General features: G+C 45.3%; 2 protein-coding genes across 3 annotated transcripts; one reads left to right on the forward strand and one right to left on the reverse strand.

The window, feature by feature from the left end:
* The first annotated feature begins 232 nt into the window (after positions 1 to 232).
* On the forward strand, positions 233 to 18,634 carry LOC106562460 (NAD(P) transhydrogenase, mitochondrial). The gene is made up of 23 exons (XM_045689369.2): positions 233 to 399; positions 1,119 to 1,306; positions 2,453 to 2,682; positions 3,250 to 3,467; positions 3,613 to 3,700; positions 3,881 to 3,969; positions 4,476 to 4,663; positions 4,837 to 4,970; positions 5,076 to 5,176; positions 5,427 to 5,517; positions 7,057 to 7,210; positions 7,299 to 7,460; positions 8,550 to 8,660; positions 8,750 to 8,895; positions 9,018 to 9,213; positions 10,265 to 10,498; positions 11,957 to 12,117; positions 13,122 to 13,301; positions 13,517 to 13,676; positions 16,104 to 16,185; positions 16,573 to 16,691; positions 17,426 to 17,541; positions 18,213 to 18,634. The coding sequence occupies exons 2-23, from the start codon at positions 1,171 to 1,173 to the stop codon at positions 18,357 to 18,359; spliced, it is 3,243 nt and encodes a 1,080-aa protein (XP_045545325.1). The 5' UTR covers positions 233 to 399; positions 1,119 to 1,170; the 3' UTR covers positions 18,360 to 18,634.
* Positions 18,635 to 18,888: 254 nt separating this feature from the next.
* Positions 18,889 to 26,599, reverse strand: LOC106562503 (tRNA-uridine aminocarboxypropyltransferase 1). Of its 2 annotated transcripts, XM_082957866.1 has the most exons (6): positions 26,509 to 26,599; positions 26,245 to 26,318; positions 24,670 to 24,977; positions 23,597 to 23,740; positions 23,030 to 23,347; positions 18,889 to 22,861 (listed from the first exon to the last, which is right to left on the reverse strand). In XM_082957866.1, the coding sequence occupies exons 3-5, from the start codon at positions 24,733 to 24,735 to the stop codon at positions 23,195 to 23,197; spliced, it is 363 nt and encodes a 120-aa protein (XP_082813992.1). In that variant the 5' UTR covers positions 24,736 to 24,977; positions 26,245 to 26,318; positions 26,509 to 26,599; the 3' UTR covers positions 18,889 to 22,861; positions 23,030 to 23,194. The 2 variants fall into 2 exon arrangements, with proteins under 2 accessions (XP_082813992.1, XP_045546349.2); XM_045690393.2 differs by having other exon boundaries at positions 26,245 to 26,563.
* Positions 26,600 to 27,057: the final 458 nt, after the last annotated feature.

A 27,057-nucleotide genomic window follows, 5' to 3' on the forward strand; every position in this document is an offset into this window, starting at 1 on the left:
GCACTAGAATTGTTTATTTTTTTTATTTTTTTTTGTTTGTTCCAGTATTTTCTCATCAATACCTGCGTTCTGTTTTGATGTAATATTTTGATGTAAGAATGTAAATTGTTGTATTTTGAATTAAAACAAATAAATAATAAATAAGTACATGTCTGACTTGCTAACCGGCTGTAGTTGTACACGTGCCGCGCTCAACCAATTAGCAAGTCGGACATGTTCGAGTTTCCTAGTTCCGACTTTCATATGAACGCGGCAATAAACCTGCGATACCGAAACTTCGTTCCGTGTACTCGAAAAATGAAAAAGTGAAGGTCGTTCCGACCAAACAAATTGCCCTGCCGTATTTTATAACTGATCAAACAGGAACTGGTTTCCGGCTGAGACGAAAACTACCAGAAGGTTCGTTCAGAAATCTTTTTGTAGCTACCCTAATAAAAAAACTTTTCTCGAACTTTTCTGTTTATTCCTGCAGGAATGAATGGAAGCAACAGTCATGTCATATATGGAAGCAACAGTCATACACGGACAAAATGTACAGCTACAGGTTGTAATAGAGACTTGTGTCCCAGTTTTCCACCCTGTCTGAGTTGTACTCCAATGGTGTAGCAAGAGGGAGTGAGTGTATGAATGAATTAGAGAGAGGCTGTGTGTGTCGTTTGAGCTGCTGCTGCCTTGTGCTCTGCTAACCCACAACATGGCATGTGGATATAATCCCTCTTTCTCTCTGCCCCAGTTTCTGCATGTAGATCTACTGCCTGTCTCCAGCCTCTACCCCAGCCCAACCCTTTCTGTTCCTGTCCCTACTCCTACCCAACCCCCTCCTCTGTCCTATGCTCTCACCCAGCAGTCAGGAGTGTTCTTGTCACAACCACACTGTCATATTTCCAGATCTCGCGTAGCTTTGTGTAGTGTGTATACAGCCCTGCGTCCTGTCCTGCACAGCTGAAATGTCACACTGCCGTCGCTAGGCCCAGTAGCTGAAGAGAAAGTGTGTGTGTGTGTTCAGGACTTTCCAGGGGCAGTTAAGATAAGCAAGGCTGGCTGAGGAAGCAGCAAGCAGACGTAGTGTTAGAAGACGTTCACACCTGTAACACACACATACCTGTTTGTGTCTCTAGGTGTTGTTGACCAGAGGTACAGCTACAGGCCTGTCCCTCAGCAGCACTAGCCATGTCCTCTCTACTGCGCTGTGTCTCTTGCTGCGGCTCCACTGTCACCTTGCTCCAGCAAGGTGTTCGCCACCACACACCTGGCCGACGGGCCTTCAGGACCTTCCCACAGCTCTGGAACTGTGAGCCTGCTAAAGGTAGTACACACACAACTAGAACTCCTTAACAAACACACAAACTCCTTTAACACTATCTTCTGGTAATTGTCTTGTCTGTATTTTTGCCACAATAGGCAGTCTAGGCCTGGCTGCTTGTTGTTTTATAGCTTCTCCTCTCTGTCCTAATAAAGGCATTGGGAAACTAAACAGCAGTTCAGTTAAGGACATTTTCTCCCCTGGCTGGAGGAGTGGAAAAACTCCCACAGAGCAGTGGCGGTTGTTTGGAATAGGGGTTGTTAGAGAATTTGTTGAAATAGGAAACAATAGGACCGTGAATCAACTTAGCTAATGCTTCTATGGGGTGTTAACCTGACCGTGGCTAACTCCACTCTCTGTTGCTAACCTGCAAAGAGAACATTTTAAGAGAGGTCAGTTAAAGGTGAAATGTGTATTCTGCTGTTCTGTGGCAGATCTACTTTTTATAAACACTACCCTGTGTTGTCACTGACTGAGGTAGCTGTGCTGGAGTGTATGTTGTGTGTTTGTGGAAGTTTTGTGTGTTACTGGGGCGTTTAGCAGAGCAGGGTTTGGGTCTGTGTGTGAGAGACAGAGCAGGCCTCGTCGTGGTGTGGGTACTGGCTCGCAGCCAACCAGCTGCTAATAATGTTTCTGTGCTGGGGAGGTCACCACACCGTGTAAGGACTGATATGTGAAACCCGACTCTCCACCGGCCTCTCCGGCCCAACTCACTTTCCGCTGCAGAACTACACTGTCTTTTAGTCTAACTTACACACACTACAGTAGTAGTCACTACGGCCTAGTACACCACAACCTGCCTCACTCCCTGCCTCACTTCCATACTTCCTTACTCCCTTCCCTGCCTCTTCCACAGTCTCATCTGCAGCCTCTTTTACCCTGAACCTGTCAGTCTCTCCCAGATTCTCACCTAGTCTTGATAACGGCAAACAGCACTGTTTTCTGAACTCAGACTTGGTTTACTCTTCATGCTCTTAATTGTAATGCTATACTCATGTCTCCCACTCATGTATCTGTATAGGTGTGTTTGTGTGTGCGCACTGATTCAGTGTGTGTAAATCACACCCATTGTTTTTCCCCGAGGTGTGTTGTATCTTATGTGGTTGTCCTCAAGTGTTTGTTAAAATGAGCTTGTGTGTGTTCATACAGGACGGCTGTATAAGGACCTGGTGGTAGGAGTTCCTAAGGAGATCTTTAAGAATGAGCGTCGTGTGGCTGTGTCCCCTGCGGGGGTGGAGCTGCTCGTCAAACAGGGTTTCAACGTCCAGGTGGAGTCTGGAGCAGGAGACCACGCTAAGTTCTCTGACCAAATGTACATAAACGCTGGAGCCTCCATCACAGACACTAACGGGGCCTTCGGATCTGACCTGGTCCTCAAGGTCAGTACTGGGCTATGGAACTCAAACTAAACTCAAACTCAGTGTGGGCAATACTGGGCCGGGAGTTAACTTGAACCCAGGGCTGCAGGGTTACATCTGAGAGGATCGGCCTGATCAAGGCTCTGTGCAGAATCATGGATCTACAGATCATCTTGCATTCCATGAACTACTCATCATGAGATCAAGATTAGTTGTCCCACACAGTTCCTCGCTCAGCCAGATCCCCTCGAACGTGCTGTTCGGCAACAACATGTGTTATGAACTATTGAGGGCCAGATCCTAACTTCAGATAGATACATGTTGAAATGGAACTTTATTGTAAACCATACTTCACACTTATAGTATGTCAATGGGAGTTTTACACAACAAATTGAGTGAGGAATGAGTTTTGCCCTTCCAATGTATTAGGTATGGGATAACACTGGTGAAACCAGGTAAAGTCTGAGTAAATCATTGTTGCTGGTTGTTTGAGTTAGTAGAGGAAACTAAATAAACATTTCAATCTCTTAGACATTGTTTGCCCCTGGTAACCTCTGACCCATCTTCTCTCTTGAACTTTCTCTCCAGGTGAGAGCTCCAGTGTTGAACGAGGCTACTGGCAAACATGAGTCAGAGCTGCTGAAGCCTAAATCCACCCTGGTGAGCTTCATCTACCCAGCCCAGAATCCTGATCTCATGGAGAAGCTGGTCCAGAGTCAGACCACCGTGCTGGCCATGGATCAGGTCCCGCGCGTCACCATCGCACAGGGCTACGACGCACTCAGCTCCATGGCTAACATTGCAGGGTAAGGGGAGACATGCACAGAGACCCAGACATGCAGACATCCACGCATGCACACACGCATACATACACACACAGTAACGCATATGTCTTAGCCTCCAGCTCTGAAACTTGTTCAATGTGTTCATAGAACTGTGTGTGTCCTGCAGGTACAAAGCTGTTGTTCTGGCTGCTAACCACTTCGGCAGATTCTTCACTGGTCAGATCACAGCAGCAGGGAAAGTCCCCCCAGCCAAGGTAAGTCCTTCTATAGCAGTTATATCACTGTACCTGTCAAAGCTGAACAACTGTGACATCTCAGAGCATTAACTATATTATAGTGTTTTGACTAACCTGTCATCTGGACTGTACTGCAGAGTCCGTGGGATCAATATGACGTCGCTGTATCTTTGACTGCCATCTCGTTAACCCTTCCAGGTCCTGGTCATCGGAGGTGGAGTGGCTGGTTTGGCTGCAGCTGGAGCCGCCAAGTCTATGGGAGCTATTGTCAGAGGCTTCGATACCAGGTGAGTTGCAGTCAGAAGCTTTAATACCAGGTGAGTTGCAGTCAGAAGCTTTAATACCAGGTGAGTTGCAGTCAGAAGCTTTAATACCAGGTGAGTTGCAGTCAGAAGCTTTAATACCAGGTGAGCTGCAGTCAGAAGCTTTAATACCAGGTGAGCTGCAGTCAGAAGCTTTAATACCAGGTGAGCTGCAGTCAGAAGCTTTAATACCGGGTGAGCTGCAGTCAGAAGCTTTAATACCGGGTGAGCTGCAGTCAGAAGCTTTAATACCGGGTGAGCTGCAGTCAGAAGCTTTAATACCGGGTGAGCTGCAGTCAGAAGCTTTAATACCGGGTGAGCTGCAGTCAGAAGCTTTAATACCAGGTGAGCTGCAGTCAGAAGCTTTAATACCAGGTGAGCTGCAGTCAGAAGCTTTAATACCAGGTGAGTTGCAGTACCAGATGAGTTGTAGTTAGTCTTCGATACCAGGTACAGTATTGATGATGGTGATGTTCTGTATCCACCCTCAGACCAGCAGCTCTGGAACAGTTTAAGTCGTTCGGGGCGGAGCCTTTGGAGGTGCACATTAAGGAGTCCGGGGACGGTGTTGGAGGTTACGCCAAGGAGATGTCCCCAGAGTTCATTGCAGCTGAGATGGAGTTGTTTGCCAAGCAGTGTAAAGACGTGGACATCCTCATAACTACTGCTCTCATCCCAGGTGAACATTCATTAATTCAGTATTTCATTCATTCATACTCTGTCTGCTTGTTCTCCTCTCTTTGTTTCTCTCCGACGTCTCTCCCTCCTTTCTCTATCACCATCAATATCATTCCATTCTTTCTATCCTAATAATTTCCCTTTCTATATGATCCGTGACCATGCCCTCTGTAGGTAAGCGAGCTCCCATCCTGATCAAGACCGAGATGGTGGAGTCTATGAAGGATGGCTCTGTGGTGGTGGATCTGGCTGCTGAGGCTGGAGGAAACATTGAGACCACCAAGCCTGGAGAGCTGCATGTACACAAGGTGAGGAGACCAGCTCAGTTCTGGAAGAATAATACTGTCCCTAGAGTGTGTATAGTTGGAGTTTGTGTGTGTGTGTGTAACAGAGCTGTGTGTGTTTCTCCTCAGGGTGTGACACACATCGGCTTCACGGACCTGCCCAGCCGTATGCCCACCCAAGCCAGCACCCTGTACTCCAACAACGTGCTCAAACTGCTCAAGGCCATCAGGTAAAGAGACTGGTGGGTGGACAGGTTTTTGGATGGATAGACACTTTATTATACTACTAGACAGGGACAGTAGTTTTCCCTAGAAGCGATCACGTTACCTGACCAGGAAAAACACCAGGCCTTTGTTATAGCCCCACAGACCCTGAGTTGTTTCTGGTTAGGTCTAAAAGGATTGGAGTTTTATGAAGGTGGTTCAGTATATAAATGTGATATATTAATTTATGATTCTAATTGGGATTATTCCCATCAGCCCAGACAAGGACTACTTCCACTTTGAGCCCAAAGAAGAGTTTGATCATGGGACACTGGACCATGTCATCAGAGGAACCATGGTCATGCAGGTGTGTAGTATATGTCTCTATTGATACTGTATGTAGAATATGTCCATTTTGGTACTCTTTTATTTATTGTTTTGTCTAGTCTTGGTCATTTTGACTAAAATATCATTAAGTCACATTTTTGTCATTTGAATAATGATTTAGTCTAGTTGTTGTCAAAATGAATAAAACAATGGGCCATTTTAGTCAACTAAATGCCCTTTTGATTTAGTCTCATTTTAGTCGTTCCATTTCCATTGTCTCATTAACCTATAGTAAACATAAATCACTGACTTCCATGTGCACAAACATACACAGCATTGTCCTACCAACATATTTTTCTGCATAAAATCCTCTTGTAGATTCTTTTCCCAACAGACAGATTGGCAGAAGAACACATTACTCTGCAGCAGATGATAAATCACAACCTTTAACATACTGTAGCGTATTGGAATCAAAGTTCTGTCATAGTTAGTTAGTTACTACTTAACTAGCATTAATAATCTGTTATTACCTGAGCGTATATATTGTGAGGACTCTCTTTCAGATGTCTCTTGAGGTTGGTAGTATTTTTTCCCCCGTCAAATTGTGGGTGCAAATGCTGTCTTCTCCTGTGAAAAAAGGTTGGATTCGGTTTTGTTTCAATTGACACGATAAGTAAAGTGGCTCCAAAATAGGCGACTCAGTCACACTGAGACTGAAGAAAGCAGTGAGTTTTAAACGTGATATTTCACTCCAAAATCAAACTTTGGCAGATCTTCTCTGTTGAATGAGTTGAAGAGTCCACGTCCCTTCATGCTCAGACTTTCTCTGCCTCCCAAATGGCATCCTATGGGCCCTGGTCAAAAGTAGCTCCCTATATAGGAAATAGGGTTCCATTTGGGATGCAGGCTGTGATTTGTGAGTGAAGCGTCACCATGACCCATAAGCCACCCTGCTATAGTCTCTCAGAGCTGGAATCCAGCTGGCTGCACATAGCACAGTTTACGTGAGAAACAGGAATGCTAGTTATGAAATATATTTTTTAAATGCACTTTAACAGGAATGTCTTGATTTGACAGTTTTGACACTTTGACAGTGTTTATGGCAGACTAGAGAGGCAGAGAAAGCACGAGGCGTGTCACCTTACCACGTATTAAACAAAGAATTATTCATGCTATTTCAATGTCATTTTTCTCGCTAGCTATGTTCCATCGTTATATCCCCGTGGTTGTTACTCAAGTCCCTTAGGTAGACAGATGAAGAATCCTGTCTTCCAGTTAAGAACATCAACTTGCATGTGATTGGTCAGTCTCTTATTTTCAACCATGCCGCAGAAACTCACTTTTTAAAAAGCAAGGATTCCAATTAAATCCATGACAGGATCCCTCCATTTCTAACAATAACCTCCATTTAGAATATTTATCAATTGCTCACGTGTTTCTCAATGTGTGTATTCCTCTAACGATGTGTATTTGTCACGTTGTGGATTTCTAACAACGTGTATTTCTCACGTTGTGTATTTTTCATCTTGTGTGTTGGTCATATTGTGCATCTCTCACGTTGTGTTTGTTACATCTCCAGGAAGGCAGGAGCCTGTTCCCATCCCCCCAACCTAAGACACAACCCCCGGCCGCTCCAGTCAAACAGAAAAGTGTAGCAGAGCTAGCGGCAGAGAAGGCAGCTGTGGTCTCACCCTTCCAGAAGACCTTGACCAACGCTGGTGTCTACACCGCAGGTCAGACACTCACACCACACACACTTACACACACGCGCACACACACACCCTAACTCCCTCCCTCTCTGCTGTCCTCGCCTGTCCCCAGGTCTCTCTACATGTCTGGCTCTGGGCCTGGCGGCGCCCAACGCAGCCTTCACCCAGATGGTCACCACTTTCGGCCTGGCCGGCATTGTGGGATACCACACGGTGTGGGGCGTCACCCCCGCCCTCCACTCACCCCTCATGTCCGTCACCAACGCCATCTCAGGTAAGAGGTCAGGGCTCAAACATTGTCACTGCTGGGCCATATTTATTTGCGCACACCTTAGTAAAATGTATTAAAATGCTTTGCAATGAAAAACAAGCATTTATTGGGCAGGTTTTGTCAGTCCCTCCTTGTGTGAGTCAGTTTTCAGCTGTTTGGTGTCTAGTGAATACGACCCTGGTGTGTCAGTAAGTAATGGTCACCCTATTCTCCATACTGGGTGTGTCTGTAAGTAATGGTCACCCTATTCTCCATACTGGGTGTGTCTGTAAGTAATGGTCACCCTATTCTCCATACTGGGTGTGTCAGTAAGTAATGGTCACCCTATTCTCCATACTGGGTGTGTCTGTAAGTAATGGTCACCCTATTCTCCATACTGGGTGTGTCAGTAAGTAATGGTCACCCTATTCTCCATACTGGGTGTGTCAGTAAGTAATGGTCACCCTATTCTCCATACTGGGTGTGTCAGTAAGTACTGGTCACCCTATTCTCCATACTGGGTGTGTCAGTAAGTAATGGTCACCCTATTCTCCATACTGGGTGTGTCAGTAAGTAATGGTCACCCTATTCTCCATACTGGGTGTGTCTGTAAGTAATGGTCACCCTATTCTCCATACTGGGTGTGTCAGTAAGTAATGGTCACCCTATTCTCCATACTGGGTGTGTCTGTAAGTAATGGTCACCCTATTCTCCATACTGGGTGTGTCTGTAAGTAATGGTCACCCTATTCTCCATACTGGGTGTGTCTGTAAGTAATGGTCACCCTATTCTCCATACTGGGTGTGTCAGTAAGTAATGGTCACCCTATTCTCCATACTGGGTGTGTCAGTAAGTAATGGTCACCCTATTCTCCATACTGGGTGTGTCAGTAAGTAATGGTCACCCTATTCTCCATACTGGGTGTGTCAGTAAGTAATGGTCACCCTATTCTCCATACTGGGTGTGTCTGTAGTATTGAGCTGTGTAGTGTAACAAAGCCCTCCCTTTAAGAAACCCCTGCAGAAACTGTTACATTATTCCATTTCTTTACTCCTTCAAGCACCTGGACTTTGAACAAGGTGTGTGTGAACATGTCTTCTCTCCACATGTCAGGTCTGACTGCTGTGGGTGGTCTGGTCCTGATGGGGGGAGGTCTCCACCCCTCCTCCTTCCCCGAGGGCCTGGCTCTGGCTGCAGCCTTCGTCTCTTCCATCAACATCGCAGGTCCGGCACACACACGACACACACATGCGCACACGCACGCACACAAGCGTGCACTCACTCACTGTCACTACCTGTCTCTGTCCTCCCAGGTGGGTTCATGATCACCCAGAGGATGCTGGACATGTTTAAGCGTCCTACAGACCCTCCAGAGTACAACTACCTGTACGGTCTGCCAATAGGAGTCTTCATAGGAGGTTACGGGGCCTCTGTGGCTGCTGGCTTCCACATCGAGCAGGTGACACTGATGTGCCGTTGTGATTGTTGAAGTGCTGTTCTACAAATGATGTAACTACCTGGGGTTAGGAAGCCAACTGTGTTGTGTAGGTGTGTTATGTTGTGTAACACTGTGTATTCCAGATGATGTACCTGGGGTCTGGTATGTGCTGTGTGGGAGCATTGGCAGGGCTGTCTTCACAGGGCACCAGTCGTCTGGGTAATGCCCTGGGCATGATGGGGGTAGCAGGGGGCATCGCTGCCACCCTTGGCTCCCTGAAGCCCTCTCCCGAGCTGCTGGCACAGATGAGTGCTGCCATGGCCACCGGAGGAACCCTGGGTACGTAGACCTGCCACACCATACAGCCATATACACATACATACCATCTCAAATCTAATCAAAATGTATTGAAAGTGTGTTTAAACATCTAAAAATACTTTATGATTCAAATGGAAACTAAAAAGTCCATGGCCACCAGAAGACACTGGGCCCTTCCTCCAAGACCAGGCTTAATCCGTGTCCGGGAAACGGGTCCAAGTCTACTTTTGCAGCTAGATGCCATGTTTCTACCTCTGAGCTTTTCCTTCTGCCATTGGTGATGAGGATTTTGGTCTGGACAACACAGGCAGAAAAGTCTAGAAATATCTGATCTCATACACCATTCCACATTTGTTTAAAAGTGTATAAAACCATGATTAAGGTTTTTACATGTTATCGACTTTGCATATTATTTCTGTAGTCTTTGAAAAATGAGTGTGAATTATTGAAACTATGATGGACCATCCATCATGCTGTCTAGATTTACAGATATACCTGTTCTGATATCTTCATGGTGTCAGAGTACTTTAGGTGTGTGTGTGTACTTTAGTAGTGGTGTGTTATACTGATATGATGTTATTATTCTCTTAGGCCCTGGCAGCTGTCAGACACACACACAGGGCATGTGTGTTTACGCAGTCTGATATTAGTAATATTATCCTTTAGAGAACTAGTTGCTTTTTTATTAGGGTTTTTGACAACACTGTTTAGAGCGTGCGTCCAGACTATTCTGTTACTTCTGATGTTAATGCCCAATATGAATACAAAAGTAATTCAGTCCAGATGGTTGCCTTCCCAGCAAATACAGTATGTTGTAGCACTGAGAGTTAGTCCAACTCCATGTGAAGCACTGTGAGACCAGGAGAAAATACTTCCATAGAAAATGTCTTATACATTTGGCCACCTTCAGAGATTCAGGGCTGTTCTTTGTTGTTGCTGAATTCCAAATCAACTGCTAGGACCTACAGCCATCGGTACTTGTATAGAACTGAAGGTCTCTAATGTGACGGCGTGTCTGTTTTCCCCGTGCCCTACTGCGTGTTTCTGACCCTCTGCTACTCTGCTTCCCCAGGTCTGACCATTGCTAAGCGTATTGAGATCACCGACCTCCCCCAGCTGGTAGCTGCCTTCCACAGCCTGGTGGGTCTGGCCGCAGTGCTGACCTGTGTGGCAGAGTACATGATCGAATACCCCCACCTGGACGTGCACCCTGCAGCCAACATGGTGAAGACTGTGGCCTACCTCGGCACATACATCGGAGGGGTCACCTTCAGCGGGTCACTGGTGGCCTATGGCAAGCTGCAAGGTACTGTAGACCGCCATTAACACACGTGGATGCAGGAACGCAGACAGACAGACAGAGACACACACACACACACACACACACACACACTCTCTCTCTTTCTCTGAGCTCTCTGTCCTGTGGTACTGATTGCCTCCTTTGATCTAGCCAAAGCTCAAGATCCCATGGGAAATCCAGGCCAGGATGGTGTGTGTGTGTTTGTGAGTATGTCTGATTATTGCGTGCCTGACAGAGTGGAAGGGCCGAGAGGCTTGTAGGAGTTCTATGTTGGTAAGGTAACAGTTGTTAAAGGAAAAATCCACCCAAATCCACTCCTTCCTATAATGTAGTGTTAAATAACACATATGTGAGAGCAATATTTTTTGTGATTAAATGTTTCATTTTGGCGTTTATAATAAGGTTGGTAGAAACGTAAAAATCGTTGTGGAAATATGTTGCAGCTTAAGTCGACTACCAAATCCGCAATGCTCTCTCTATGGGCTGGCTAGCTAGCTAGCAAATTTAGCTACACACAATAATACCAAAGACAATATCAGTATATGAAGTAGCTAGTTAGCTGTAAAATTGCCTAAACAAACTGCACTATCAATTTTAGGAGTCTACAATCTCACCTGTTCAACCTGCCGATCGATGTGCCTCGGAGTGGAGTCTGACATTCACAACTGCACCATGCGATGCACCCAGGACTGAAGAGGCAGACAAATAGGAGAAATGTGCTAGACCCTCTGTTAAATTTTAAATTTCTCGAAGGTAGGAATATCTAAAAAAATATGATCGTTGAGTCATTTGAGAGAAGACAACCTCCCGTGTTATGATATCGGCCAGTATTAAAATCTGCCATGTATGAGAGACATTTTCACCATGTAAAAGTCCTATTCCTGTTAACTTCCAGGGTAGTGAGAGAGACTTTATCACAGTGCTACGTCAAACTGGATGGATTTCTGCCTGCTTGAACACCAGTAACTCAGATACACATGAAAATATTAAATGACCCAGGAAATCGATAGAACATCACTCAGAGATACACAAAAACAATATAACATTCAAAATGGGTGAATCTTCTCTTTAAGTGTGTGGGGGGGGGGGGGGGGGCTGCTTCTCTATGGAGGGGAGTTATTTTTCTGGCCCACGTGAGAAACGGTTGTCTATTGCGTTTAGAAACCGTCAGTTCTCTGTTCCCTCTGTGATCACTGGTAATGAGAGGCAGACCGAAGGCGGGAGTCCCTGCCAGATCTGTGGTCTGTTATCAATATAATAGAAGGCTCCACCTGACCTCCACCTCTCGCTCTAATCAATGTGATATATCAATACAACCCTACACCATCTCTCCTTCCAGGATTCCCTGCCCCGTTCCACTCCTCTCTGTTCCAAATTTCCAGTTCAGAATGATCAATTCTGAGTTCAGAGTTTTGAGTTCCGGGTGCAGTTAAGTGAATATTGTTCTGTATTCCCTCCTGTCAGGCGTTCTGAACTCCGCCCCGCTGATGTTGCCGGGGCGTCACATGATGAACGCCGGTCTCATGACAGCGTCTGTTGGTGGTATGATTCCCTTCATGCTCAGTGCTGACTACGCTACTGGCATGGGCTGTCTGGTTGGAGTGTCTGGACTCTCCACCATCATGGTGAGAACATGGCTAAAGTTGCAATGTTTTATACAGACATGGTGAAGAAAGACTGTCAATGACCAATAGTGTTATTCAGCTCTAATCAGAATAAGAATAACTTTGACAGTCAACAATGTTGGTGGGACTGACCTTGATAAAGGCTACAACAACAAACAAAATCTACAGCAGGGTTAGGCAACAGGCGGCTCGCTGGCCAAAACTGGCCCGAGTGTTTAACATTTTTTTGTATAGTTTGTTTCGGCTCCAACAAAAATCATTCCACGGCTTAATCTAGTTGCCTACCCCTGATCTAGAGGAAATAAAACAGTATCATAAAGTTACTGTGAGAGGTTTATCTATTGACTACTCAGCAAACCAAAATTGGCTCTGTAAAAGTTCCTAGAACATTCGTTAGGTTGCGGCAAATGTTCTCATAACACAAAACCTGGCCAGTTGGCTCATGATTACACAATGTTTGTATAAAAAAATGTTGTTGTTGCCAGAACATTCCCAGAACATTGCTCCTATATTTCGTTGCGGCAGTATGTTCTAAAAACATTACTGGTGCACTATTACCTTACCTGGAAACCTATTGAGAACGTTTGGGGAATGTTCTGGGGTGCTTTTTACAGGTGTTGTGCACAACCTTTCAGTGAATGTTATGAATACATTCCAAGGATATTACAATTAAAACATTTTCTGAAAAGAAAAAAAAAAACATCTCAAAAACATTCAAATAATGTTATCATCCTAATGGTCGATAAAACACTACCTAGAACTTAATGGGAATCTTAGCTAATGTTCTGGGAATGTTCCCGGTTTGCTGGGTAGAGTTCCAAGATTCTAGTAACTTTCCAAAGAATCACAGCTTTTTGAGAAATCGAGGTTGGAAGATTACTGGAATCAGTGGGGAATTAACAGGAAATCCAGGAATCCTCCAACTGGTATTTCTGGAAAACCTGGGAATTTTGCAACCCAACTAGTGACTGAAGCGTGTCCTGACTGTGATTGTGTTCCTGTAGGGTGTAACCCTGACGATGGCCATCGGGGGCGCTGACATGCCCGTGGTCATCACTGTGCTCAATTCCTACTCTGGTTGGGCGCTGTGTGCCGAGGGATTCCTATTGGACAACAACCTCATGACCATTGTAGGAGCTCTGATTGGCTCGTCTGGTGCTATCCTCTCCTACATCATGTGTGTGGTGAGTACTGCTAAACACTCGCATTCACATACAGACACACTTTCTCAGCCTCTCTCACTCACACTCACCTGCCAGTCAGGTAACCTTGTCATCTTAGTTTTGCTCTTGCACTTTGAGATTTTTTGGTTTTGGAATTCATCAAAAGATTTGGCGCGCTCCCCATAGAGATATAATATAAATGTTGTATTTAATCCTGGTTAAACCCCTCTTTCCAGGCAATGAACCGTTCCCTGCCCAACGTGATCCTGGGAGGGTTCGGTACTAGCTCCACGGCGGGGGGGAAACCCATGGAGATCACAGGCACCCACACAGAGGTCAATGTGGACCAGTCCATCGAACTTATTAAAGAGGCCAACAGCATCATCATCACCCCAGGTACACACACACTCTCTCACACACACACACAAAAGCACACACACAGCACAAATGCAATCATGCATACGCACAACACGCAAGTTCTGGGTAGGGTTCAGAGGTAGTCTTATGTAACACACCTGTGTTCATCACTGTAGGAGGGTTGTGTGCAGAGTCATGTATCTATATGTCTCTGTCTGTGTGTTCTGCTCTCCTCCCAGACTGAACTCTGCTACCAGATCATTTAGTAATGAACCCTGGCATAACATCTGGATTGGAGCCTGACAGACAGGGACAGGGAATGTCCAGTAGAGGGTGCGGTTTGTCTATGTCCCTGTGAAGCGGAGCGAGCTTGTTCGCCAGGCAGATAGACAGGCAGGCAGGCAGTCAGACCTCAGAGGTAACTGGTAATATAGAAGACTACAGTGGCCCAGGGGTTAGAGGTCAGGGGAATTTGTTCCAAACAAAGTTGATTAGTTGTAATCAACATACAGCACTGGCCTCTCACCTCTATCCAGAACGCTGATAGCCCAGGACAGTTACACAGGCAGGCGTTAGACAGACACATGGGAGCGGGGGTTCCTCTCGCACGCATGCCCTCTTCTTCACCCCCGCCCCATAACACACACACACACACACACAACCCCATAACACTTACAGGCAGGGGAAAGGGGTTTCCTCGCACGCACCACCCCCAGACAGTAGAAATTCTATGATTTAAGACAGAAGGGAGAGCGGAGGGGAGAGATGGAAGAGAAAGGGTGAAGGGGTGGAGAGGAGGGGAAAATGAGAATAGAGTGCGAAATGGGGCAAGAGGAGGTGAAAATGGGGAGAGGTAAGAGAGAGATAAAGGAAGGGTATTGGGAGAGAGGAGGGGAAAGAGGTCAGGAGAGGAGAACAGAACAAATTGTTTCAAACAGACCTTCTTCACTTCTGTTTTTATTCTTCCAAGAATAACCTCTGCATTAAGTTACCTCTATCGTTTATCTGGTCATTAAGTTACCTCTATCGTTTATCTGGTCATTAAGTTACCTCTATCGTTTATCTGGTCATTAAGTTACCTCTATCGTTTATCTGGTCATTAAGTTACCTCTATCGTTTATCTGGTCATTAAGTTACCTCTATCGTTTATCTGGTCATTAAGTTACCTCTATCGTTTATCTGGTCATTAAGTTACCTCTATCGTTTATCTGGTCATTAAGTTACCTCTATCGTTTATCTGGTCATTAAGTTACCTCTATCGTTTATCTGGTCATTAAGTTACCTCTATCGTTTATCTGGTCATTAAGTTACCTCTATCGTTTATCTGGTCATTAAGTTACCTCTATCGTTTATCTGGTCATTAAGTTACCTCTATCGTTTATCTGGTCATTAAGTTACCTCTATCGTTTATCTGGTCATTAAGTTACCTCTATCGTTTATCTGGTCATTAAGTTACCTCTATCGTTTATCTGGTCATTAAGTTACCTCTATCGTTTATCTGGTCATTAAGTTACCTCTATCGTTTATCTGGTCGACATGATATTTCTCTGCCATGTCTTGGTCACATCAACCTGAACCATCAAACGCATTCAATGTAGAGTTATGACGTGGCCACGAGCAGCACCTCAGATATTAAGATGAGCATGATGCAAGACCTTGCTCTCAGTCGTACAGGGTATATGTGTGCGGGTGCGCTCCTCGCTGCTACATGGTAGCTTCGGGACCAAACAGCAGAGGTTCAACCTCGCGCTTCAACACTCTTAGTTGTTGTGGAAATCGGCCCAATATTCTGTTTACCAGTGGTGGAAAAAGTAAAGATACTTTAATAGAAAATAACTCAAGTAAAAGTGAGTCACCCAGTAAAATACTACTTGATTAAAAGCCTAAAAGTATTTGGTTTTAAATATACTTAAGTGTCAAGTAAAAGTATAAACCATTTCTATATCCTTATATTAAGCAAAGCAGACGGCACCATTTATTTGTATTGATGGATAGCCAGGGGCACACTCAGACATCATTTACAAACAAAGCATTTGTGTTTAGTGAGTCAGCCAGACCAGAGGCAGTAGAGATGACCAGGGAAGTTCTTTTGATCAGTGTGTGAATTGGACCATTTTCCTGTCAAAATGTAACAAGTACTTTTGGGTGTCAAGGAAACTGTATGGAGTAAAAAGTACATATTTGCTTTAGGAATGTAGTGAAGGGAAAGTTGGCAAAAATATAAATAGTAAAGTACAGATCCCACAAACTACTTAAGTAGTGCTTTTTTGAGTATTTTTACTTAAGTACTTTACACGACTGCTGTTTACTTCGTGCATCGCTGAGTCATACCTTTTAACAGTAACATTTTAACTTTACCTACAGTGACACTGTGATTGTGTAGGTTGGTCTGCTTATAACACGTGTGTGTGTGTGTGTGTGTGTGTGTGTGTGTGTGTGTGTGTGTGTGTGTGTGTGTGTGTGTAGGTTGGGGTCTGTGTGCGGCTAAGGCCCAGTACCCCATCGCTGACATGGTGAAGATGCTGGTAGAGCAGGGCAAGTCTGTCAGGTAGGTCTTCACAATAATACAATCCTCTCTGTTTCTCCCTCTCTCCTCAATCATCCCTCTCTTCACTCTGTTTATTTTAGTTGGGGACCATCAGTCCTCCTGTCACAGTGAGATAACGATATCTTCCTGTATTAGTCTGAGTTCTAAAATAACATTCTTTCCAGTTAGTTTTACAATCCCACTGACCGTCTTGAGTTTCCTGGTCAGGAACACTGGCAGGTCACCTCTTAAATTCAAGGAAGACAAAACACATCTGGGTCTAAAAGCTTTAGAGTGGAAAACATCTTTATTCTCCAAATTCAGAACAAAGCTGTGAAGCCCTGACTGACTGAGGAATTGCATAAAGACAATATTATTGTGTGTGCGTGTGTTTTTCTGTGTTTCTAGGTTTGGTATCCACCCTGTGGCAGGTCGTATGCCAGGCCAGCTGAACGTGCTCCTGGCTGAGGCAGGTGTTCCATACGACGTGGTTCTGGAGATGGATGAGATCAATGAGGACTTCAAAGGTCAGAACACACACACACTGATAAATTTACTGAACAAAAATATAATGCAACATATAAATTGTTGGTCCCATTTTTCACGAGCTGAAGTAAAAGATCCCCGAAATGTTCCACCCGCACAAAAAGCTTTGCATCTAAAATGTTGTGCACAAATGTCTTTACATCCCTGTTAGTGAGCATTTCATCCTTTGCCAAGATAATCCGTCCACCTGACAATTGGCATGCTGACCGCAGGACTGTCCACCAGAGCTGTTGCCAGAGAATTTAATGTTTATATCTTTACCAGAAGCCGCCTCCAACGTCGTTTTAGAGAATTTGGCAGTACGTCCAACCAGCCTTACAACCTCATGTAGCCACGCCAGCCCAGGACCTCCACATCCAGCTTCTTCACCTGCCAGATTGTCTGAGGAGTATTTATGTCTGCAATAAAGAAGCCCTTTTGGGGAAAAACTCATTCTGATTGGCTGGGCCTATGCCCTCCCAGGCCCACCCATGGCTGTGCCCCTGCCCATTCATGTGAAGTCCATAGATTAGGGCCTAATTTATTTATTTAAATTGACTGATTTCCTTCTATGAACTGTAACTTGCGTTTTATATTTTTGTTCAGTATAGATTGATCATAACGACCAGCAGGCATCCCTCACACTTGGTTGTGTTTGTAACGCTGCCTGGCTGGTTCCATCCATAGTTTGGCCAGGGTCTCTGTACTGGTTTTACTGAATGTGTGTGTCCCACAGAGACTGACCTGACGCTGGTGGTGGGTGCTAACGACACAGTGAACTCAGCAGCCCAGGAGGACCCCAACTCCATCATTGCTGGCATGCCAGTCCTGGAGGTCTGGAAGTCCAAACAGGTAGGGAATGAAGAAGGTAGGATAAGAGTATTAGTACAGGGCCCTCTCACTGGTTTACAAAAGGAAGGAAGGAAGGATGCACAATATTGTCTTGTTCTGCTCTCTGGTGTTGAGGGCTGAGTCCTCCTACTCTTTGGGTGACAAGGGCTCTCACAGGTAGAGCATAAAATGAGATTGTGAAGTGTGCTGTCTTCTGTTCCTCTGTAGGGGGTTGTGATGAGATCTCTGACTAGTTATTTTAAAGATATTTCTGCCACTATTTATTTAGACCAGTCATACGCAGACGGGCCGTGGGTCCTGAACTGAAATGATAAATGAGGGTTAGTCATGCCTCGACCCCTGGTATCATATGAACACACATAAGACATGACAAAATGCGTAGAATTGCAGGAAATTAGCTGCACAGTTTTCTCTCCGCCAACAAGAGGGGTGTGAACAGTTTGAGGTCACATGGGTTGTGAGGTGGGGGTTTGTTACTATGCTGATAAATGACATTATCCATCTGGACCTTTGCCACCTAGGAAATGTGTGTGACTGGACATTCTCATGGTACTTAAGTACCCCTGATTTAGACAGTTGTAAACAGAGGGTGGACCCCAGTCTCCGGTGGGAACAGGAATATAAAGGTGATGTGAGCCATGTCTCACCCCGTTCCCCTCCCTGTACTGTAGGTGATTGTGATGAAGAGGACCATGGGTGTGGGCTATGCTGCAGTAGACAATCCCATCTTCTACAAGCCCAACACATCCATGCTGCTGGGAGATGCCAAGAAGACCTGCGACACACTACAGGCCAAGATCAGAGAGGCCTACTACTAGAACACAGATGGACAGTACACCCACACTCCCCATCGGCTTCACGGATGTATTTGATCCAGATGCAGGTGTATGGTTCTGTTAAGATTAGTAAACAACGTAGAATATTTGTACACTTAGTGGCTTGATGATGATTGGATGTTGGGCAGTGATGATGTTGAACCAAAGGTGTGGAAGCGACTATGAGATTACTTCTTTTAAATTGGAGAAATGTAATTATTTAAATTAACCCATGCTGCCTGCCCTGATTTGTAAATAAAAATCTGTTTTAAATGTGATCTGTCGGCTAGAGTTTCCTATTCAATTGTATCTTTAAGAGCTTGTCAGGTATAATTTCACACACTGCCATTGAAAAGCACTGAGCAGCACCACTTGGAGATGAAGCCACGTACTCCCAGTAGCTAACGGTAGACTGGCTCTCAACCAGTAAATACCAGCAGCTCAAAACCCTGCAGCATGTTGACCTAGCCTGTTAAAGCTAATGGAACCTACATGCACATTAAGAACAAACCGCATTGACAGATGTCCAGCGTAATGAATTCAACCCCAGCCTTTATCAAAATCTTTACATTTCTGTATTCACATGTAAATTCAGTACATTTTCTACTGAACACATGAACACAGACCAGGTGATATACTGTTCATAATTCAACATATGTTGCACAGTAACAACCATTCCTTAGAACATCACATCTGAACCTGAATCACTGAAAGACAGCACCAAGAGTTTCAATCTCCTAAGTTTGGATCGAATTAGAGCTGTACTTTGTCCTCCACATAAATCTCAGAGTTTTAGACAGTAGCTGGGTTTCATTAGAATATTCTAAAATCTGCATAAAAACAATATGCATTTTCCCACCAGAGATGTTTATCAGATTGACTTGTTGTGGATAAAAGGCTGATGTATTGTACATAAAAGTAACTTTAAAAAATAAATGGGGTCCATCACATTTTTAACTCTGCTGATGGTTTTGTTGCGTTATATAGCACATGGTTCCACTCTGGTGTTGGCAGATACAGTGTAGCTACAGCCGACATGAGATTACTATGGACTGGCAGATAGTGTAGCTACAGCCGACATGAGATTACTATGGACTGGCAGATACAGTGTAGCTACAGCCGACATGAGATTACTATGGACTGGCAGATACAGTGTAGCTACAGCCGACATAAGATTACTATGGACTGGCAGATACAGTGTAGCTACAGCCGACATGAGATTACTATGGACTGGCAGATAGTGTAGCTACAGCCGACATGAGATTACTATGGACTGGCAGATACAGTGTAGCTACAGCCGACGTAAGATTACTATGGACTGGCAGATACAGTGTAGCTACAGCCGACATGAGATTACTATGGACTGGCAGATAGTGTAGCTACAGCCGACATGAGATTACTATGGACTGGCAGATACAGTGTAGCTACAGCCGACATAAGATTACTATGGACTGGCAGATACAGTGTAGCTACAGCCGACATGAGATTACTATGGCCTGGCAGATACAGTGTAGCTACAGCCGACATGAGATTACTATGGACTGGCAGATACAGTGTAGCTACAGCCGACATGAGATTACTATGGACTGGCAGATACAGTGTAGCTACAGCCGACATGAGATTACTATGGACTGGCAGATACAGTGTAGCTACAGCCGACATGAGATTACTATGGACTGGCAGATACAGTGTAGCTACAGCCGACATGAGATTACTATGGACTGGCAGATACAGTGTAGCTACAGCCGACATGAGATTACTATGGACTGGCAGATACAGTGTAGCTACAGCCGACATGAGATTACTATGGACTGGCAGATACAGTGTAGCTACAGCCGACATGAGATTACTATGGACTGGCAGATACAGTGTAGCTACAGCCGACATGAGATTACTATGGACTGGCAGATACAGTGTAGCTACAGCCGACATGAGATTACTATGGACAAAGAGCGAGATTCTTTATTTGTCAAAACGGCAACAAAGCATCGATCATCATGTCACCAGAATAAGACGCTGGATATCTATTGGAAAGGCACATCAAGCTCATCACCTTGTACCTTCACCACCCTGTAAAGTTAACATATTTAAGTCGTAGTGGGAGGACCACGCAAAATGTCATCGTGTGACTTGAATATATGATGTCTATCTCAATATTAGTGCATAAAAGCGTTTCCACCGCCATTTCTTGCATTAGACATTTTAGACACAAAAAGATCCTACCTCGTCTCAGTGGCGATTTTAGCATGTAAATCTTGGTGGGGCTAAAAAATTTAATAAATAAAAAAAACTAGTGGGATGCATGCCAGCAAAGTCACGACACAACACTAAACAATACATTAATAGCACTAGAACGGTGACAAGCGGTGCCCACAACCTGTTAGGGCCTACATAAAGCTGTCCCAACAGCAGAGTCCCAACAGCAGAGTCCCAACAGCAGAGTCCCAACAGCAGAGTCCCAACAGCAGAGTCCCAACAGCAGAGTCCCAACAGCAGAGTCCCAACAGCAGAGTCCCAACAGCAGAGTCCCAACAGCAGAGTCCCATAACAAGCTACACCTGGCTATCAGCGGAGCCTTGTCTGGCAGGGAAACACTTCTTTCAGCTTCATTTACTGCCTTTTAAAAAAACATAGCTGATATGGCTGACTTGCTTAAACAAATGTGGTTTCTACTGACAATTGAGATGTACAAACTACGGCATAAGGGGGGAGACCGGCAAGCCACCTGCCCTGAATGATGGGTCGCCACTGCCTTGTATAGCGTATTTTGTTTTGTCGACATTTGGAAAGTTACATTTATATTTTATCTCTATGGGGAGCGCGCCAAATCTTTTGACGAATTCCAAAATCAAAAAATCTCAAAGTGCAAGAGCAAAACTAAGATGACAAGGTTACCTGACTGGCAGGTGAGTGACGTACTTTACTTGCATAAAAAGGCTGGATGGAAAACTGGTTAGTAAGACAGTTTGTCAGCTATTTTTGGAGGCCTTGGTGGTGATTGTGTGTCTCAGCATCTCCCAGCGGTAGTTTCCCAGCGGTAGTTTTGGCCTCTCTCTCCTCTCTGCAGCCTCAGCGTCTCCCAGCGGTAGTTTTGGCCTCTCTCCTCCCTGCAGTCTCAGCATCTCCCAGCGGTAGTTTCCCAGCGGTAGTTTCCCAGCGGTAGTTTTGGCCTCTCTCTCCTCCCTGCAGCCTCAGCGTCTCCCAGCGGTAGTTTTGGCCTCTCTCCTCCCTGCAGTCTCAGCGTCTCCCAGCGGTAGTTTTGGCCTCTCTCTCCTCCCTGCAGTCTCAGCGTCTCCCAGCGGTAGTTTTGGCCTCTCTCTCCTCCCTGCAGCCTCAGCGTCTCCCAGCGGTAGTTTTGGCCTCTCTCCTCCCTGCAGCCTCAGCGTCTCCCAGCGGTAGTTTTGGCCTCTCTCTCCTCCCTGCAGTCTCAGCGTCTCCCAGCGGTAGTTTTGGCCTCTCTCCTCCCTGCAGCCTCAGCGTCTCCCAGCGGTAGTTTTGGCCTCTCTCCTCCCTGCAGCCTCAGCGTCTCCCAGCGGTAGTTTTGGCCTCTCTCTCCTCCCTGCAGTCTCAGCGTCTCCCAGCGGTAGTTTTGGCCTCTCTCCTCCCTGCAGTCTCAGCGTCTCCCAGCGGTAGTTTTGGCCTCTCTCTCCTCCCTGCAGTCTCAGCGTCTCCCAGCGGTAGTTTTGGCCTGTCTCTCCTCCCTGCAGTCTCGGCGTCTCCCAGCGGTAGTTTTGGCCTCTCTCTCCTCCCTGCAGCCTCAGCGTCTCCCAGCGGTAGTTTTGGCCTCTCTCTCCTCCCTGCAGCCTCAGCGTCTCCCAGTGGTAGTTTTGGCCTCTCTCTCCTCTCTGCAGCCTCAGCGTCTCCCAGCGGTATTTTTGGCCTCTCTCCTCCCTGCAGTCTCGGCGTCTCCCAGCGGTAGTTTTGGCCTCTCTCTCCTCCCTGCAGCCTCAGCGTCTCCCAGCGGTAGTTTTGGCCCCTCTCCTCCCTGCAGCCTCAGCGTCTCCCAGCGGTAGTTTTGGCCTCTCTCTCCTCCCTGCAGCCTCAGCGTCTCCCAGCGGTAGTTTTGGCCTCTCTCTCCTCCCTGCAGCCTCAGCGTCTCCCAGCGGTAGTTTTGGCCTCTCTCCTCCCTGCAGCCTCAGCGTCTCCCAGCGGTATTTTTGGCCTCTCTCCTCCCTGCAGTCTCAGCGTCTCCCAGCGGTAGTTTTGGCCCCTCTCCTCCCTGCAGCCTCAGCGTCTCCCAGCGGTAGTTTTGGCCTCTCTCTCCTCCCTGCAGCCTCAGCGTCTCCCAGCGGTTGTCTTAGCCTTGTTGATCAGTGTGTGTAGGTAACAGTAGAAGTACATCAGGTTGTCGTACTGTCCTGTGTACTCCTGTCTCAGACACAGCTCCTGGTAGTCCTTGAGGAAGTAGTAGACAGCCTATATGGTTGCCAGGTAGGTGTCTGGAGAACCTTTCTGATGGCGCCAGAAACACGTCTTCCTGGTCTTCAGCTCCACACGGAGCAACGCTGCAGGGACAGAGAAAAGAACAGCCCATCAGTCATTATCAGGGCCAGGAGTTTTTCCTGTTCACATTGTGACCCCGACCAGGAAAAACTCTGGGCTCTAGTTGTAGGCTATAACTAGGTAATGTACAGCACTTTAAGCTACATCAATGCTATATCTACCATAATTACCCTGTAGTCTCATCTGTGATGATTCTGGTGGTCTGGTTCCATGTGCTGTCGATAAACACCACTTTGGAGGGGACAGGCCCCTGGTGTCTCAGTCTGGCCCTCTATCCCTGCTTCCCCTCCCCTCTCTTCTGTGTGTGTGGCTTCTGATGTCTATCCCTCAGCCTGCTATGTGGCCTCTGGTGTCTCCTCGGCTCTGGGCCTCTTTGGGGACGGTTCCTCATCTGGGGAGGCAGCGGACTTCATGTCAGCCAGGTTCTGTAATCTCCATGTCATCTCCTCCACTGAGACTGATCCAGGACCAGGGAACACCAGCACTACCTAAACATGCGCGCCACACACACACACACACACACACACACACACACACACACACACACACACACACACACACACAATACTTGTCACAGTCATTTCAAGTCAACATAATACAAATGGTATTAATATTATCTAATCAGGTTATGTTAGAATGACACATTTTTATGTATATGATGTGGTAGACAAACTGTTAGTTAATCAGGCTCACATTGTTCTCTGAATATTTGTTCATATGAGGAAAAGCTGACTAACTTTGTCTGTGTCATCTTCATACTCAGGTATGCAGGGGTAGGTGTAGATGGTGACATCATCAGGGGCGAGGATCTTGGCGTGTATGGCTGTGCTCTTCCCATCAACCTCACTGGGATGCTTGATGATGTCAATCTTTATAGGGAGCTGCAAACACAAGTTAGAGGAAGTTTACAGTGTGACCAACCATGTTCATCAATTACAGGTCAGGTATTACCAATACAAACAGTCACCACATGTACTGTGAATTGTCTCAAATGTGTATCTATACCTACACCATAAGCTTGATCATTAGTTGAATCAGGTGTGTTCTTTCATGCTGGGCTGTAACAAAAGCCTACATCTGCACCAGAACCGAAGTACACTTCAATCTAGTGTGTGTGGCACCGCAAGTTGTACTATTATCTCTGACACCCCATGTCTGCAGGCTAGTGCTTTAATAAAACCAATCAGACTGGCCACTACAAGCCTGTGTGCTTTAATAAAACCAATCAGACTGGCCACTACAAGCCTGTGTGCTTTAATAAAACCAATCAGACTGGCCACTACAAGCCTGTGTGCTTTAATAAAACCAATCAGACTGGCCACTACAAGCCTGTGTGCTTTAATAAAACCAATCAGACTGGCCACTACAAGCCTGTGTGCTTTAATAAAACCAATCAGACTGGCCACTACAAGCCTGTGTGCTTTAATAAAACCAATCAGACTGGCCACTACAAGCCTGTGTGCTTTAATAAAACCAATCAGACTGGTCACTACAAGCCTGTGTGCTTTAATAAAACCAATCAGACTGGCCACTACAAGCCTGTGTGCTTTAATAAAACCAATCAGACTGGCCACTACAAGCCTGTGTGCTTTAATAAAACCAATCAGACTGGCCACTACAAGCCTGTGTGCTTTAATAAAATCAATCAGACTGGCCACTACAAGCCTGTGTGCTTTAATAAAACCAATCAGACGGGCCACTACAAGCCTGTGTGCTTTAATAAAACCAATCAGACTGGCCACTACAAGCCTGTGTGTGTTATGTTTAATAGGGCCAATAAGGAGAACAGCGCCCCAGATCTTTCCCTGACCTTGACGGAGGGGATTTCCTGCTGGCTGACGCCCACTAAAGAGCAGCAGGTGTAGCAGAAGAACATCCAGGAGCCTCCGCAGCTAGAACACTTCAGCCTGCCTCTCTGCTGTGCCTGCTCCAGCTCCCTGTGGGGAGCCAGCTTCAGACCGGGGAGGGGAGGCAGGGTTCTGTTTGGTTACTGGTTTGGAGTCCTTGTCAGGATGTTGGGTTTTAGCCAGTGGTGATTTGGGAGAGGAGGACACGTCCACGCCGCCGGGACTGGCTAGCACGTCCAAACTGGACATCCTGCTGACTGACTGGAGGTGGCTGACAACAAACAAAACATCAAACTGGAGAATTAGGTGCACAGCCTGGGACGTAGTTATACCAGTTAGCTAGGTAGTTGGCTCGCTACTAAGCAAGTCACACCAAATAAGTCAAAAGCCTGCATTTCAAAACATTGCAATGTGGATAACTCAAAAGATATAGCATTTTAAATCAATGGTCACTTCTATTGTCACAAGAAAATGCAATGAATAATTTCTAATAAAAAATATATGGTTTTAAATACATGAATACCAATAATGAAAATATACAATGTTGACACAGGTATGTTGAGAATATTGGTCTATAGAGAGAACTTTTCTACCCATCTCAGCTAAAGTGGGGTGGGAAATACTCAGTAGGGCCTCTACCAGGGTTTCCATTAGCTGGTAATGGCCTGCTTTTGGCCGTTCTTTTTTTTATGCAGATAAAATTGTTGCCGGCCAAATTGACCAGGAGAAAAAACAATGGTAGACAGGCTATCAGTGCATCACCCACCACTTTACAATGTGAGCTGGAGGCAGAATGCATTTTTAAAACATACTTAATTGTTTGAAACCCGAATGTTTGACCACATTGTGAGGCATGTCTTACATTGCTTGAAAATCCAACCATAGAAACATGAAGGCAATTATTTTATAAAGACTTCATAGGCGTCACACGAGTTTCAAGTTTGGGGAGCATATCATTTCTTCTACCGATCTGCGTGCCAGTTATGATTTTCATATGCACATTTTTATGGAATAGTTTAATTTCAACAATAACATTTTTGTTTCTCAATCATTGTCTCGTGGTTAATTAAAATATTCTTAATGTTAATCATCACCACAAAAATAGTGCACTGGGCCTTTAATAGTGCTGAATTAGTGGATCCATATAGCCATCGACAGGCACAGGCACCCCCCTGTGTTCTCATTGACGAAACATTCGATCTCAGTACAGTTTTCTGTTCCCAAAACTAGAATATGTTATGAACAGAGTGGACTGCGTTTTGTAGACTTTAACCTTTATCAAAGTTGTAAAAAATTGCGTAGTTTAGAAGGAGCGCAAAGGTGAATTGAGTTATTGCACACTTCAGAGTAGGAGTTCCTAACGGAAATATGCATATTATTGCTAGAACGGACTAATATAATCTCGCTAGCTAGTGCTTGGCTCTGCCCACTATGACTAATTTGTTCCGATTGGAAACGACAGGCTGTGGTCTATCTTGGTTTAGTTATAAAAGTATTTGGTTGTACTGCACTAGAGTGCTAAAAAAAATGTATATTACCAAAGTTTAGCATGTCTTTGCAGGGGGAATGCCGGGCATAATATCCTGTTGCTAGGAGAACGGCAATGTCAGCTCTGCAGTGTGCAAGGAAAGAGTTGTATAACTAACCCATTTTGCTAACTTAGTTAGCTAGAATCTTGTTGCAGATAATGATAGCTAGCTAAACTAGCTTGAGGCTATAAACATGTTCATATAGCGATACAAGGAATGTTTTTATCTAACAGTGGAAGACATAAATCCCATTTCACAATTCATTAACGTTACCGGTTTAAAATGAGACCTGATCTAATTGATTTAGAGCAATTGTCGATGTACTCTGAAGCGGAGCAAGCATGGACTCTTTCTACGCCGGAAGTGTCAACCGGAAGAAGTTAGCGGCGCGAATGTTAATGACAGCTGTTACCTAGCAACGGAACACATGCGTAATATTTTGACAGTCAGGGCTGAGCATCTTTGGAGGGTCAGAGACAAAACATGGCTAAACAACAAGACCCAGAGGACGATGAAGAAATCCTGAGCACGTTTGAAAAGTTTGTTCGGAATCAGGGACTGGTAAGAAAAGCCTTATAAACAATGGTTATTTATTAGATACTGTTGCCAATGTGTTAATTTGACGTTAGCTAACGTTAAGAAGTACGTTAGTTCCTAGCACAGTCCAGGCAAGATTACATAGTTTAGGCAATTTTGTTTTCTACCATGTGTTAAGCTGTAAGAATTCACTTGCTAATTGTATACACTACCGGTCAAAAGTTTTAGAACACCTACTCATTCAAGGATTTTTCTTAATTTTTACTATTTTCTACATTGTAGAAT

The sequence above is a fragment of the Salmo salar genome, chromosome 11, assembly GCF_965601325.2.
Source record: "Salmo salar chromosome 11, fSalSal1, whole genome shotgun sequence".
NCBI classification, from domain to species: domain Eukaryota; kingdom Metazoa; phylum Chordata; class Actinopteri; order Salmoniformes; family Salmonidae; genus Salmo; species Salmo salar.